The 16,334-nt window shown below is 46.5% G+C and overlaps 1 protein-coding gene across 2 annotated transcripts in view; it reads left to right on the top strand.

Moving 5' to 3' along the window:
- COCH (cochlin) overlaps positions 1-16,334 on the top strand; it is a 188,633-nt gene that overhangs the window by 114,047 nt on the left and 58,252 nt on the right. For both annotated transcript variants that reach the window (XM_069638494.1, XM_069638496.1), the window contains exon 9: positions 15,102-15,205. In XM_069638494.1, the coding sequence (XP_069494595.1) occupies positions 15,102-15,205 (104 nt within the window). The remainder of the gene's footprint in view (positions 1-15,101; positions 15,206-16,334) is intronic.

Here is a 16,334-nt window from a genome sequence, read left to right as displayed (position 1 = left end):
AAACCTTGTTTAACCGGGTTATTAATACCATTCACGTTCCAAGAGGAGACAGACAAAAGAGCCACCTTGCCTGAAGACATTGCAAAAACTTGTACAAGATATTGAAAAAAGAGCACTAGTTCAATAATTCTGCATGTACTAGAAAAAACCCTCCCACTCCCCAGTAGCAGAAGTTTGAATACAACATCAAAAAGAACTAAAAAAAACAACCCCCGGGAGGGTGCTCTAAACCTTTGTGTAAATGTACACAGGAAAATAATAAAGCTGTCGTATATTTTAATGCGTTACAAGGCCCAGTACGACCCTTACCTGAAGACCTGGTTGCATCACAGATCTCAAAAGTTTTTGCCATAGCCTTAGAGCCTCAACAGTGTTGCTTAGTGAATTAATGCTCAGTCAACCATGTCGACACCCTGCAGATTTGCTGAATCAGTATTCCTCAAAGTGCAGTCTTAGTCCTCTGGGAGGCACATTCATAGTGTAGCCTGAAGCATGTAACAATCCATCTCAATATGGTCCGCTTGGTTACAGCCACTCCTCTGGATGCATGCCCAAAAACAACACAATTGTGAATCTACCGTGCATTCTCCAGATCTAGCAATCTAATGTCTTGAGGCCCTCTTATGGTCTAGTCTGTATGGGAAAAAGATGAAAGAGGAATTGATTGTTTAATATGAAACTCGCTGATTAAAGACACCATACCGCAAAGCATTGCCTTATCCTTTGTAACTATTGAGCTGACAAGGCCTGCAGGTTGCTCGCACCCTTCTGACCATCGCCGACCCCCCTTTGTTGATGTTATGGCCACTAGGAATGCTATCTTCAGGGTGAGGAACTTAGAATTGCAGGCATGCATTGGCTCAAAAGGTGGAGACATCATTTGTGCCAAAAACCAAATTCAGGTCACACTGCACTTAAATGCCTCTGAAGGAAGCAGCAGCTATCCTCACTTTCAAAACCTGCAGACCATCTTTTACTAACGAAAGTACGAAAGCCAACACTCAAGTGACTGAAAAGGATTCATCTGATAGTTTTGTTTTTGCAGATGGTATGAAAAGCAATCTTCAGGAGAACAGGTTTCTTGCACTTTGACATCTAGCCCCAACCATAAGGTCCAGAACTTCCTCTGTCAGATCATGACCCTGAAAGGCAGGCACTTAGAAGCCATGGGGACCCTAGCCTAATTCTTCACTGTCACTTCCTGCGTCGCATTCGCTCTAAGATTGGTCTGTGCAGTCTTTCACATTTTTATAAAATTGGCATCAATATGGTCGTTTTGCTTGATTTTTATGCTGTGTTATGTTGATTTATACCGCGCAGCGCTACCACCCAAGGGCAGTCTCCAGGCGCTCATGCGGCTCTGAAAGAAAGAGGAGGGGGTTGGCTAGTGGAGAAACTGGCATCTTTGTGTGTTGGTTTGCAGGTGGTTTATTGCATGCACTGGCTTGTTAAATCCGTATGGGTAAGCCCCAATGCCTGGGTTGTTTTCTATGTGAATGTTTATTAAGTTGGGGTGTGTCTGTGCGTTTCATGTGTTGGTTGGCCGGTGTTGAAGGTTGTGGGCACTGCCTTGTTGAAGCAGTGTGGGTAAACTCCAGTGTCTGGGTTGTTTGATGCTGGGCATCATGTCACCCGTCCTGCTGGGCACCATGTCACCCGTCATGCTGGGCATCATGTCACCCATCCTGCTGGGCACCATGTCACCCATCATGCTGGGCACCATGCCACCCGTCATGCTGGGCATCATGTCACCCATCCTGCTGGGCACCATGCCACCCATCCTGCTGGGCATCATGTCACCCATCATGCTGGGCACCATGCCACCCGTCATGCTGGGCATCATGCCACCCATCCTGCTGGGCATCATGTCACCCATCATGCTGGGCATCATGTCACCCGTCATGCTGAGCACCATGCCACCCGTCATGCTGGGCATCATGTCACCCATCCTGCTGGGCATCCCATGTCACCCGTCATGTTGGGCATCATGTTACCCGTCATGCTGAGCACCATGCCACCCATCATGCTGGGCATCATGTCACCCATCCTGCTGGGCACCATGTCATCCGTCATGCTGGGCATCATGTCACCCGTCATGCTGGGCACCATGCCACCCGTCATGCTGGGCACCATGTCATCCATCCTGCTGGGCATCATGCTGGGCATCATGCCACCCATCCTGCTGGGCATCATGTCATCCATCCTGCTGGGCACCATGTCACCCATCATGCTGGGCATCATGCCACCCGTCATGCTGGGCATCATGTCACCCATCCTGCTGGGCATCATGTCATCCATCCTCCTGGGCACCATGTCACCCATCATGCTGGGCATCATGTCACCCATCCTGCTGCTCAGGAACCTCCATGTTGTTCTCACGTACAGTTATACGTTTCAGAATGAGGTTTTAAGAAGAACAAAACATTGCGTTGTGTAATCTTTATAAGAAGACATTTTTAAAAAATGAAATAAAAAAATGTACTACATTTTTCTTTTCACCCTTTTTATGGAGCCTTTCCGTAAAGCTACCTTAAGGGATTTCTAACAAATAGTACCTATGAGGAAATTAAGGTGACGCATGGCTGATCTTCACAATTCTATTTAAGTGAGACACGTAGCTAGTCCTTGCCATTGCTAAATGCAGAATATGGCTACCTTGCATAATTAGGCTAAATGCATGTAGGTATATGATATTAGCTAATAAGAGTGGAGGGGTTTTACTGTAGTACAGTAATGACTGTACTCCCCGCCCAAACACAACACTTATCCAACGCTGTAGGTTGCCTGCGTCAGGCGAACACAGGCAGACACGGAGTGGAGCTTCTCAGTAGGGTGCTGCCCTTTGCCTCTGGCTTTTAGCCGGTGGCTACCCGGGCAGGCTGCCCTGGGAATCTGCTTGGAAGAGGATGGCGAGATAAATACTTTTTAAAATATCAGGCCACAAAATTAAGTGACACAAAGGGAGACAGGGAACTGGTGCAGGACACCAAGAGGGTAGCAGTCTCCCTGTCCATCAATCTTCATAACGGCATAACGAACATCAAATTGCACAGCCCATCTGTTCTTGTTTTGCTCCAAGAATCTGATGACAATGAGCAATGTGTAATGTTTCATTAGAAAAGAAATAGGTATGTGCAAAATAATTGGGGTTGCCAGATTAGGGGTGGTCCCTGTAGCTTACCTCGACCTCCAAGGGGGCCCTCACTTTCCTTGCCCAGGTTTCCCTATTCTCCACAATGATTCTCAAACATTGCTAGACTACCGCCAGGTGGACCCTACTGTCTGGCTCTATCTCTTACCCTAAGGAGGGGTCAGATGGGCTAAATGCTGTGTTCTTATGTTGGGACATCCTAAGGGACCTAACGGGTTGCCTGGTTGTTCTTTCTTTTTTGTTTTCAATGGTTAACTCCACAGATTGTCCTCACTCCTCTCTATCTCTCTCTCACCCCTCCCTCTTCTACTCACTCTGTCTCTCTCACCACTCTCTTTCCACTGATCTTACCAGTCTCTCACACTTCTACTATCTGCACCTTATAACAGGTCTCTTACACTCTGATTTTCCGAATCTATCCCTGTCTCTCTCTTCCAACACTCCGTCCCATGTTCTTGCCGCTCTGTCTCTAACTCCACTCTCCTGTCTGAGCCCTCCAATGGCCTCCTCGTCTTTCCTTTCTCCAGCATTGCTCACTTCCACCATTCCACTTGGCTCCACTCTCTGCTACCTTCCTCACTTTCGCTTCCCTCTTTTTTCATGTACACACACACACACACACTGTCTCACACCTATCTTTAACTCTCCCCTTCTCTCTATCCTTTCTCTAGTCAATCTCTTACTCACAAACAGTTCAGTTAGTACCACCATCTCAAACCCAACACTTTACCATCACTCCCTCACTCCAACCCTCACAATCCTTCTTCTTTTGGGAATGGAAAATTCCAGTCATTTCAATTTTGGTCACAACCCCATTCCCCTGGCTTCAGGCCTGGTTTTCTTAGTTGGGTCCAGATGCATTCTAGGAGTGGCGGTTCTGGCCTCCAACTATTTGGTCTTGTTTACTTGCCTCCGCTGGGATTCCTTTCAGGCTTTGCATGGGTTAATTGTTCACAGGTCCTTGTGTCAGGACAGGGGCTGAAAGGAACAGTGGTACCAATATCCCTGCACATATTCAGGCACTCTCTGGCACTAGGGAGTAGGTTCCCGCTCCCCGTCTCTTGACAGGGTTGCATCACTCACCCTGTCCCATTGCCGCTAGTGAAGATGTCATTTCCAAACTGAGCCTCTTTCTATAAAGTGAGCAAATTGATCATCATTCACCATAACTACCAGGATTTCAATGCAATGTGATAGAGTAGGACGTTCGCGTAGCCTTGCTTTACTTTCAATGATGGATATTTTCTCCTGTAATGTACTCCTACCTCTAATCCCTTTCTCTCCCATGCGAATTGGATGTCTTTTCCAAGCAGCGGATGGGACCACGGCATGATGTGGAGAATCATATATTGAAGTAAAAGTGGTGGGTGCATGCACAACCATGCCCTGCGGTGACAGACCTCCATTGTGTATGCTCCTAGTCGCACTCGTTGGTTCTTTTCTCTGAACGGTCGGGACAGGAGCATCACAGAGTTGCTTTGCCTTGTTATCCTAATTGTTTTACTCTTTTTTTGGAGCTCCTTCCTTATACCCCGGGTGACAGGGTACAGATGCTGCATATCATGTCACAGGTCTTTTTTCTGTCTGCATACACACACCCTTTGTTAAAATTGCCTCAGCCCGGATCATTGATGGAATCTTTGTACGCTCTGCGATTCTCTCTCATAGGGCTCCTCAGTTGCGTCTCCCTTGGTGGGATAATCTCTTTTACACTTTGCTTCCACAGACTCTTAATTTAAGGGGCACTTTGGCCTGGGGAGTTGTTGCCAGGTCTCCAGCCTGGGGAAGGACAGATGTGTCCCTTGGAACTCTACACTTCACTGTGAGGCGAGTCTCAGCAGGACCCATCCCAATGTGTCCTTTGGGCACCAGTGCTCGCCCACAGAGCCAGATAGCCCTAACACTGAGGATTGACATGAGATGCCCTTAGTGCCTACCTTATTCATTGGTCGATGCACAGCATTGCTCCTTGACAGTGCCCAAGTCCAATGAGTTATTAGAGCTGTTAGAGATATTAGGTCAAGTGGCACAGCGAGTAGAGCGCTTGCTTTGACATGTGTGCAGAGCTTGTTAACGCAGGTTCGAATCCCGGCGGGGCCAAACTCAGCCATTTATCCTTCTGAGGTCGATAAATGAGCACCACACACTGTGGGTAATAATAAGCAGCGCTCAGATATCTGAGGGTTCGTAGCGCTATATAAATGCCAAATTATTATTATTATTTTCATTGGGAACATCCGGAGGTACCTCACTGGCAGTCTTAAATCGGCTCACGGACTGAGGATCCTCTGACTTTCCATGCTTCAGAGCAAGATTTGGGCATACACTAGGAGCCAGCTTACTAGTACTTCTGCAGTACACCACTCTGATGCAACTTCTGCAATACACCACTCTGATGCAGGTGTGCCTTCTGCCAAGCAGCTGCTTTGACTGTACCTTTATGGACTGTGTGCTCCACTGTCAGTCTGACATTGGTGAGAGGAGATGTATGCCTTCACACCCTACCCTAGGAGGTAGAACACCTCTGAGCCCATCTGTGTCCTTGGGGCATGCCACAGCCACTGCAGTGGAGTGTCCACTGGTACCCATGCGCCACCCACTGTCCATCAGCTGGAGCGAGACAGCGAGCCCAGCTACCTGACAAGAGTCCAACATCACTGACATGGTGCAGGTGTAGCAGTAAAGGCAGTCGGTGTGTTGATCTTCCACGAAGATGCTTTTCAAGCCGTAACGGCCACATGCCTTGAAAGGGCTCTTTTTGCTTTGTTTCAGCCATGGTTTAGGCCCTAAACCATAGGCGACGTCGAAAGGTGGGAAACTGGCCGGCGAAGGTCAGACTATGAAGGGGGTTGTTTTTGCTATCGAGGATCTTGACGTGCCATTGAAGAAAGAAGTTTTAAGGATTGTTCTGAGACATATTTATCAAATGATGAAGAAATATATCCAGAGATTTTCGAGGACTCCCAACACGATCGTGCAGTAAAAATAATCGGAAGATGCCTGTCCGGGGTGGAGCTAAGGGAGCCTTGCCTATTGGCTGGAGCAGTATGACCCAAAAAGCATAATACTAGAGCACAAAAGTGACTGAAGGTTTTAAAGTTTAAACTGCTCTAAGTTACCGAGGATTCCCAGCCTAATGACAGGAAATATTCGCAGCATGTGAATCTATAAAAGATACCAATGCTGGAGAACAGGAGTTACAGCTAATTAACTTAATCCTTCCCTGATTTTGCATATCGATTCAGTATTCTGTAAAAGGTCTCGTAGAGTCAGAGATAATGATGCACCAAACTAGGAAATAACATTGTGTGGCTTCACCATCTAGACCAGGAACAGTGACCCCTCTCAGCTCTTTAATAGCCTTGGTGATTTATTCCAATTTAATTGGCAAGTCTTTAGATTTTAAACTGAGGGAGTGGACAGAGTTTACAATGATTTCTTATGGGAATTCAGGACAAACTCACTGGCTCCTTCCCGCTACACCTCAAGCACTGCCTTGTGCATCCTCTTATCAGGAATTACTGACTGCCCTACAGTATTGACCACAGGGTCTGCAATGTCCTGCTCCTCGCTTGATATGTAGAGCTCCCCCAAAGTACCTTCCTCCTCCTCACCTGATGTAGAAGAGTAGTGGGATCTCCTTCGTCGCGGTTTTCACCCTTGAGACTTCTTTTTGGAGAGCAGATACGGTCTGCCTCGAAAAGAAGCCACTGTTAATCTCTACAGAGAAAACTCACGATGACCCCCCTCCCGCGACAGCCAGTTGTTAACAGGGGAAAAAGCCTCTGAGGCACAAAAAACCCCACGAATATGGAGGATGACTCTTGAAGCAGGTCCGTAGAAGTGTGGAGTATACTGAAGCAGGAACCAGAGGAAATAACTCCAACATGACACGATCGAGATCACTGGAAGAACAGTAGCAGCGTAAGTGGACGCTGCGGAGTAGGAATCACACGGGGAAACAAACAGGAGAAGCGGCCAGCGGGGAAGAATCCAGGATGGAAGCAGGAAGCGAGGAACAGGGGAGAGCAAGAGAGAGAGAGCTGGAAGGTACGGGAGTGGGAAGTCGTAGAGACGAACAATACAACAGAGCGCACGCAACAAACGGGAAAGTAAGTTGCAACACGCCGACACGCCGAGATTCGAAATGGTGAAATACTCGGCGGGCGGTCATGTTGCAAAAACACTAGACTGTGCCGTACGTTGGAACAAAAACGTGGCGGAACAGTCTAATGGTGACGGAACTTCCACCTTCGCCAAACCCTCCAGGCGCCAGTGGTCGTGACACCTCTCCTCAAAAAGCCCTCTGCCAACCCCTCATGCCCTACTAACTAACACCCTATCTCCATTATCCCTTCCTGGGCAAACTCCTGGAGAAGCTGGTCATCCCCCCCATCTGATCCAACACACAGAATCTGTTGGCTGTCTCCACGACCAAGAGTCTGGCTTCAGAACAGCCAGAGGCATGGAAACTGTTCTACTGAACACCTGTGAAGACCTGCTCTCAAATCTCGATTCCAACTCTCCATCTGTTCTTATGTTTCTTGATCATTCCTTTGCCTTTGGCACGGTCAATCATGCCACCCTGACTAATCAGCTCTGTGACACCCTTGGCATCATGGGCCTGGCACTTGACTGGTTGATCTCTTTCCTCTCTGACCGTCCTTCACAGGTTCAGCGGGGTCCTTTTCTCTCCCCTATCACACCCTCCACCTGCGGCGTCCCTCAAGGCTCTAACCTCTCGCTGTGGCTCTTCAACATCTATCTTGCCCCTCTGGCCCATCTGATCTCCACCTTCTCTTCTCACTTCCAGTGTTATGCGGACGACACACAGCTCTCCTTTAAGCTTCCCTCTACTGCATTCTCTTCCTCCTCTGTCACCCCTGGCTGTCTGACTGCTATAGAGGCATGGTGTGCTTCCAATTATCTCTGCCTTAATGCCAGTAAGACTGAGATCCTTCTCATTGGGACCCCTGCCCCTCCCACCCTCTGGCCTTCTTCTATGCCCTCACATCACCCTCATGCCATTCAGGGATTTACACCTAGAAATATCATCAGTACAGGTTTGCCTAGTGTGTGTGTTGTCAACAAACTTAACAAATGTTCTCACTAGAATCCGACCCACCACCTGATTGAAGTCACTGCCTACTATTAATCGGCAAATGTAGAGACATAAGTGGGCTTTGAGGTCAAATCAAAGGTTGGGTTGATGAAATGTAGGACCATATATATTGCACACTGAAATAATTCAATTATCTTGCATACATGTAATAGCCCTTTTGCTTTTAGTGTTGTAAGCAATTTAAAATTCAGACATTTAAGAAGTAACATGGTGTCCGGTTCTTTTTACACCATCTCGTGATATGATTTGTTCTTCTCACTTGACTGATTCTGCTATTTTGGATTTTCCTTTACTTTTTTCTGATCATCTTTTTCTTGTAGTCTTCCATCTGTCTCACTTTGACACATCTTCTTCCCATGTCTATTCTTCTCTTCCATCTCTGGATGCTTTTTCTTCTCTTCTTCCGGACTTGTCTTATATTCTTTCTTTTTCTGTCTTCCTTGTCAGATTCTCTTTATCCTTCTCTTTCTTTGTCCCCTCTCCTAAGCCTCGGCTTACCTCTTTTTTGCAAACTACTCGCAGGCACCTTTATACACTAGAACACTGTTGGAAAAAACCTTGTTCTTTGTCTGATTTTACGGCTCTTTCTCCTCTTCATGACGTTTCCGATCTTTATCTCTTCCATGCAAAATGTTTTTTACTATCAATCTCTGATTTCTTCTCTGTATCTTCTCACCTGTTTTCTATCTACCCACAGATATAGACTTGATCTTGGCTCACCGCATCATGAATTAGCACTTCGGGCCTTAGCATAAGTTGGGAGGAACTGTAAAAATGCAGCAGTAACGCTATTACTGCGGCACAAATTGCGCCCAATACAATGGGAATGGGGACTGCTCGCACCACAAACCTAAGCCACCCGCAACCCGGGATCCAGTGTTAATTACAGTAATGCTGTTAATGCTGGGCAGTATCCCGGCGCATTTTCCGACGGGAGACCGCCCAACTTGTGATGACCCACTTAGTGCATATGGAGGGGTTAAGCCGGCTTAGCGGACCTCTGTGCACTACGGTGCTCCTTGCTTTTCCGGTTCGTGAGCGGAATCTGGTTAATGGGGTCGAATTATGTTGTGCTATTCCGTGTGCACACGTTTAAGTTCTATTTCACTGAGGCTTGGTTTGCTGGGGCCCCATACTGCCAAAGTGAAATCTCGTCCTCCTACGGCTCTTCCCCTGTGCACCAGAGCCTTGTGGAATAAGTGAGGGACTTATTCATTCAGGGTAAAGCATGGCTTGGGGTTTTCCGTACCCAGGATGGCAATAGGCAGACTCCTTCATACTATGATTGGCTCCATGAGACAAGCCACACGGCTGGGGTGTGATGAAGTAAGCCAGGGAATCCTGTCTGCATCGCCCCAAAATCAAGCATAGCTTAACAAGCAGCGCCACCCGGACTCCATGGCCACTCCACAATAGCCAGGCTGGGAACTTCGTCACACCTCCTCTCAAATTGGCTTACTTTATTTGGGTTACCTACACATTTTTGAGCTTCTTGCTAGAAAATGCCTTTATTATTCCTGCCTTGTGGAGCAACTCTGATTTGTTAATGTGCCACACTTTGTTCACCATCTCTTCATCCTCTGCCACTTTGCTCGTAGCCGGCCAGTCATTAAAATCGCCCACAATAAATACAGCATGTATGAGGTGAGTCAGTGCCCGCTTCTCCAGCAAACGTATGCCAGAGGGAGAGATTACCCTCATTTGACTTATACATGCCCATAAAGGTTGACTTCTACAGTTCCCTCTAAAACTCCCTCAATAGTTGATGGCAGTAACACAGCAAGCTAGAGCATGGGTCATGGTGGGCCAATTACAATTCCATCAGCATTTCACATGCTTCTTAAGCTCTATTAAGAGGGCTGCTTCGGTTAACCTTTGTTTGGGTGTAATTGCTGGTTTGCAGACTGTTTGCAGCCCATCAATACATATCTCCTCAATTTGACCAGGCCTTGGCTATTATATCTTGGTCTGCTATACATTAAGTTCCCATCCTCCTAGGGATGTTTTAGGCCTCTTGCATTTTACGACAACATTGGAGTGCTCTCATTCCAATGATTATTTTCGTTAGGGCCTCTGACGGAGGTTTGGCTGCAGAACCCTACAGAGCCAAACCCAAGAACTGGTGTCAATCAAGAGTGGCTCTTCTCCCCCTTCATGACCAACTATTGCAACCACCCATATGCCCGGATTCCCATTTGCGCAACACAATTTGTCTACTTTATTGTATACAAGAAGGTACCTTTGGGCCCTGGGATCACAACAGGCCTGATTATCACATTGCATGGCTGTCATTGTTCAGCTTCCTCTGTTTTTTTTGGGATTGCTTTATATCCTAGCTAACAAGACCATGGAAGCTGCCAAATTAGATCAGAGATGCACGCAAGTACACACATCAACCTCCCCGGCAAGATAATTGATCTCGGTATATTACCCTGCAACCAGTCTCAACAGTGTAATGTTTAACGTCTGGTATTTATTGATGATGATCTTAACTGTGTGCATAATGATCACCTCCTCCCCCACATTTCTGTGAACATCCTTATTCACTCTGAGGATGTTTGCTGTGGGGTAGATTATTCTGGTCTGGTGTCTAAACTCTCCTCAGTATATGACCTTTGCACTTTTATAGATGTGTCCCCTCCCAAAACATCCTTAATTCCCTGCACGCATGGTTCTCAAATCTTGACATTTTATGGGTTGCACCCTTCCTAGACGAGGAACACACCCTAGGCAGAATACTTGACATTGCACCTAAAACATTGCTGCCGCAGCAGCAGCAACAGACCGGATGGACTGCACTCAGCACAATGCAACGGCAGGAGCCTGATCACCCCACAGTAACTCTTAGACCTTGAGAAAACCCATTATACTAGAAACACGTGTCTGCTATGTTGAGGTTCTCACAATGAACACAATGTTTTTAAATACCAACATGTGAACCCACTGAGAGGTTATTGTGCACATTGATGTAGATTTTGGCTTTAAAGAAATTCCTAAAAATTCTAATGGCGCCTTTGCCTACAATTAGAAACAATTAAGCCCAAAGCTGTCCCAGATGCACTCAGATACAATGAATCCCTGCCCCCGCTTTCTTACAAGCCACTGGTGCAAACCTTCAATGTAAGACCCATCCGGGGGGAAGGAAGAGCACACAATAAAGGCACCCAGTTGATCAGTTTTGGGTTTTGGAGAAGATTGTGGCATGTGGTGGGAGAGTGTTGGGGTGTGATGAGGTGCAACATGGCGGTGCCCGAGACAAGTGGGGAAGAAGGCAGTGGAGGAGTTGGCAGTCCGAGAAGAGGACGAGAGGGTTGTAACAGTAGAGGATGAGGTAGAATCAGGAGTAGGTAGTGATGCCAGCAGAGGAGAGGCTAGTAATAGCAGAGGTTGAGCTAGCAGACGGACCAACAGCCCCCTAGCTAGTAAGGTTAGGAATGTATGAGGGGGCCGGGTTAGCCCAAGGCAGGCTGAGGAGGAACGAGACCCAAGCAATGAGGGCAGAGGACGAGTAGTCAGGCTCGCAGAGAGTGGCACTGAGACTTGAGGGATGTGGGAGCCCAGTGTAGAGGAAAGGCGGGTTTGCCAGCGGCCAGCATGGGCAACCCTGCGGACCCTGACATAGATGCTTATGCTATGCCAGCAACTGGTGGCTGAGAGACGTTTTGAACTTGAGAACAAGGTCAGAAAAAAAAGAGCTGAGAAACTGGAAACAACCCTGGGAAGTTGGGACGTGATCACACCAAGGGTGAGAATTGGTTTTTGATTGCACCTTTCACCCTATTTTGTGAACTATCCTTACATAGTTCAGTCTTTTGTGCATCTCTCGTGAGCCTCCTGCCTGTGTGTCTCTATACAAAGTAAACTGAGATTTTTTTCTGGAGAAAAAGATGCAGGCCTTTCTTAGATGCAATACAAGGGCAGCAAGGTTCCTGGCATGTGCGAATACATTCTGTGACTGTGGGTTTATTATGTTTGCATTGAATAGAGATTTAAAATAAAGTAAAATATGACTGGACATACTGAGTGTTAATCTGAGAAGCTCCTGGTGAGAGGTGAATTACTGGTAGAAAACCAAAAACATCATCAGAAACACTTTTTTTTCAAATGCTTTTTTCCCTAGGCCCTCATCACTCGACCTGAACTACACGTGGAGCTTTCTGTACCTGGTTCCCTACTTCTCTCTCATTCAGGCCTGCAGCACACTCTGCTCTTTCTGTACCTGGTTCCCTACTTCTCTCTCACTCAGGGCTGCAGCACACTCTGCTCTTTCTGTACCTGGTTCCCTACTTCTCTCTCACTCAGGCCTGCAGCACACTCTGCTCTTTCTGTACCTAGTTCCCTACTTCTCTCTCACTCATGCCTGCAGCACACTCTGCTCTTTCTGTACCTGGTTCCCTACATCTCTCTCACTCAGGTCTGCAGCACACTCTGCTCTTTCTGTACCTGGTTCCCTACTTCTCTCTCACTCAGGCCTGTAGCACACTCTGCTCTTTCTGTACCTGGTTCCCTACTTCTCTCTCACTCGGGCCTGCAGCACACACTGCTCTTTCAGTAACTGGATCCATAAGTCTCACTCGGTGAGACATTGAGCGTACCCTGTTGACTCCCTGATCTTAACCCTATTATCTCTCTTGAACCTGCAGCAGCACACTCTCTGCTCCATAACCCTTTTCATCTCACTCAGGCCTGCATCAGACTGCTGTCCCTGTAGATGTAACACTGTTCGTCCTACTCAGATCTGCAGCACATTCTACCCTTCCTGTACTTGTAAATCTATACTCATTGAGACCTGCTGCACACTTTGCTTTTCCATGTAGTTGAACCCCACTCATCTCCCTCAGATGAGTGGCACTCTGTTCCTCTAGCCATTGCATACCCATGTGTAGCTCTGCCAATGCCTCCCAGTTCGGACCCGCTTACACCTACTGAACCAATGACAACCTCATTCCGAGTGTGGTGGAGAGGTAAAAAAGTGGCAGTACAGAATTACTCCCACTTTTGCAGTGGAGGATTTTCCTCCAGCAAAATTCTGCAGGTAAATGCTCCACCGGAATGCTGAAAAATGTGCAAAATCAATACCCATAGAATCCTATGGACTCCAAAATATGGAGATTTACACCGCCTACCACCACTTGTTATCCTGCTGTAAATTCGCAGGACCAAGTGGCGGTAACAGTAATTCGGTTTGGTGGTAGTTTGGCAGTAATTCTACAGAACTACAGCCAAACTTGGAATGAGGGCCCTAATTTCCATGTTTTACAAAGACATACCTTAATAGAAAGTGTTGCCAATAAAATGATATATAGGATACAATACCCCCTTACCAGACATTATAAGGATGTTGTTCGGCCTCATTCATCTCTTTAGGTACGGAACTCCAAGATGACTTGCAACACCCTTTTTACGTACAGTGAGGGGTATTATATTCCATAATCGGTGTATAATATGTTTGGATTTTAAAAAGCTAATGTACAGCTCGCAATGTGTTGCAGAAAAAGTTCAGTAAAATGCATCAAAACAGTTTTCATTCTGTTCTTTAAAATAAGTAATAACAGGCAGGTTCCTGTCGAAATGTGTTAAACTCCAGCACCAGCTAAATATTCTGCCATAAACAAATCCTGGTCAGTTAATGGCTGTAAAGTGTCACACAAAACTATTTTAAAAGAAAGGAATTTGAAAAGCTTATCACGGCTTTAAGTGCTGAAGTGACAGCTGGAATAAGGCTCTGTGCGGGCTCAAGCAAGAGGGATTATGGGCCTCATTACGAGTTTGGAGGTAGCCATGGAGCTATTGGCTGCCTCCAAACCGGGCTCCTTTTCCGAGTTCCTGCAATGGGGACTTACCGGGTAATTCTGACATAGGAGGACCCAGTAAGTCCTCCTTGCAGAAATCATTCCCCATTCCCATTTGAGCCCCCTTAGGGCTCAATGGGAATGGGGATGGAGGTAACAGCAGGCACATTATAAGTGTCCCGTTGTTACCTCCCTCTTCCCCTCGCGGGACCCGGAAAGGACGCCTGGTTTTACCAGGCGTCCGATCCGTTTCCCGCGAGGGGAACCTCGTAATCAGCCCTGACGGAATGAAGGGGGCCGGTCCCATACCGGCCCCCTTCATTCCGTCAGCGCCTGCCTCGTAATGAGGTCCTATGACTTCACAACTGAAGCGTGGTACCCGATTACAGAGCAGTAGTGATGTCACAACTGGCCTGCAATGAGGCGATATGCCCCGGAGACTGGCCCACCCTGTGGGTAACGGCACGCTGCCCAAGTTAAGGGCCGAGCCAAGCGTGCTGTTTTTTTTAAAAAATAGAAAATATTTTCTTTCTGTGAACGGAACGCCTCGCGTCATCCCATTCACGGAGTGAAAATACTGTACCAACATGGCCGCCATGAAACAGGAAGGCGGAGCTGCCGCAATTAAATTGGTGGTGGGGTAAAAAAAAAAAGATGGGCCGGTGGGGGAAGATGGGGGGCGGGGGAGCTGGCCATCAGGCGGCATAGAACACGGGCTTTCGCTGGTAGTGTCACCAGATTCCTAGACACCAGATTGGCTGGATCCCCCGCCCAGGGTGCTAATAAGAAACAAATGTCTAGGCTTTTATAGGGATATTGCAAGCTGCCATGTATTATAAACCTATGATGAGCGTACCTCATTTTGGATCACTACAGAGGTCCCAGGGGCCATGTGCAAGTTAATGGAAAATGTAATGTGTAGACTATTTTGATTTGTTTTCTTAATTTGCTATAATATTTTTATATTGTCAATACATTTGCAACAGAATGACATCTATGGCATTTTAACCAAATTGAATTTTGATGTTTTATGTAGTGAGGTACCCAAGGTTGAATTCTTTCTGAAAAACTTCACGTCTTCTAAGGACGTCTTGTTTGCAATAAAGGAGATAAGTTTCAGAGGAGGAAATTCCAACACTGGTAAGTGTCGTCTAGTTATGTTCTGTGTGAATCAGTATTTTGTAAAATGGTTTTAAAATTACTTTCATTCTACTCTTCCTCCTTTACAGCTGCTTAAGTATTTTTCTGTACCACAGACCAGGTTGCAGATCACTCTTCAAAATCTGCTCTTACCTTGAAATTGCTCTGCAGAAGAGCTCTTGCAGACATCCTTTGTCTGCCAGGTCTGCCTCCGCTGATACGCCCCCTATGCAGCCTTTTTAATCACTGCAAGCTGTGCACAATGTACCTTGTCCCAGTCCACCCACATGCTTTGTGCAATTTCCTGTCAGCCAGTATATTGACTGGTGCTGGGTATATACCCCTGGAGGCAACACCAGATTCTTTCTTGCTTGTTGGTACAGGTGTGACCCTTAGAAGAGGAACAGTCAAATGTATGTTATGCTTTATTTGATGGCTTTAAATGGGGGAAAACAATTCTAGCAGAAAATCCACAGTACGCTGTTCTCCCTCCTTCCAGACCTGTCTGAGAACCCATGCAGCAGCAGACTAGGACACAACACTGCTTTTTAAAATGTTGCACTTTTAGAGGAATCTTAAAGCCCATTAATCATGTGGTTGCTTAGCCTCTGTGCCCCTAAATAACTGTGAGCCACTCTCCCTCGTTCCTGTCATTTCCGCATGTTGGTTAGGCGGGGAATTGTGTTTCTGTTTGAGAACAGTTGGAACTGGAGCTTTCTGTGAGGGGGTGGTTTGGGTATTGCAAACCTTGTTGAGGGTATAGTGGAAGCTTGACCTGATACATCTCCAAATAAACTTATGGATCCAATAATCAATGTTTAACTTTCTCCTTTGTTAATGTCCAAAGATTATATCAAGAATATATATTTCTTCAAAACCTTTTATTCTGTAGCAGTGATTATCACATTCCTGCCAACACATGTTTCAACGTCTTTTTACATAGGTCTTCCTCAGGGCCAATAAATCACCTTCACATTCACATATTTTAATAAAATCATTTTTAAGAAATCATTCAACCAATAATAAACATAAGCCATTCAACATTTTATTTTATACATTTTTGTTACGGAAGAAAAATATAAAATTGGTAAATACTGCATGAGGTGTGTATCATGGGTTGTTCCACATC

This window comes from Ambystoma mexicanum, chromosome 14, assembly GCF_040938575.1.
Source record: "Ambystoma mexicanum isolate Mex_15411 chromosome 14, UKY_AmexF1_1, whole genome shotgun sequence".
Classification (NCBI taxonomy): Eukaryota; Metazoa; Chordata; class Amphibia; order Caudata; family Ambystomatidae; genus Ambystoma; species Ambystoma mexicanum.
This window is presented reverse-complemented; position numbering and strand designations above follow the sequence as displayed.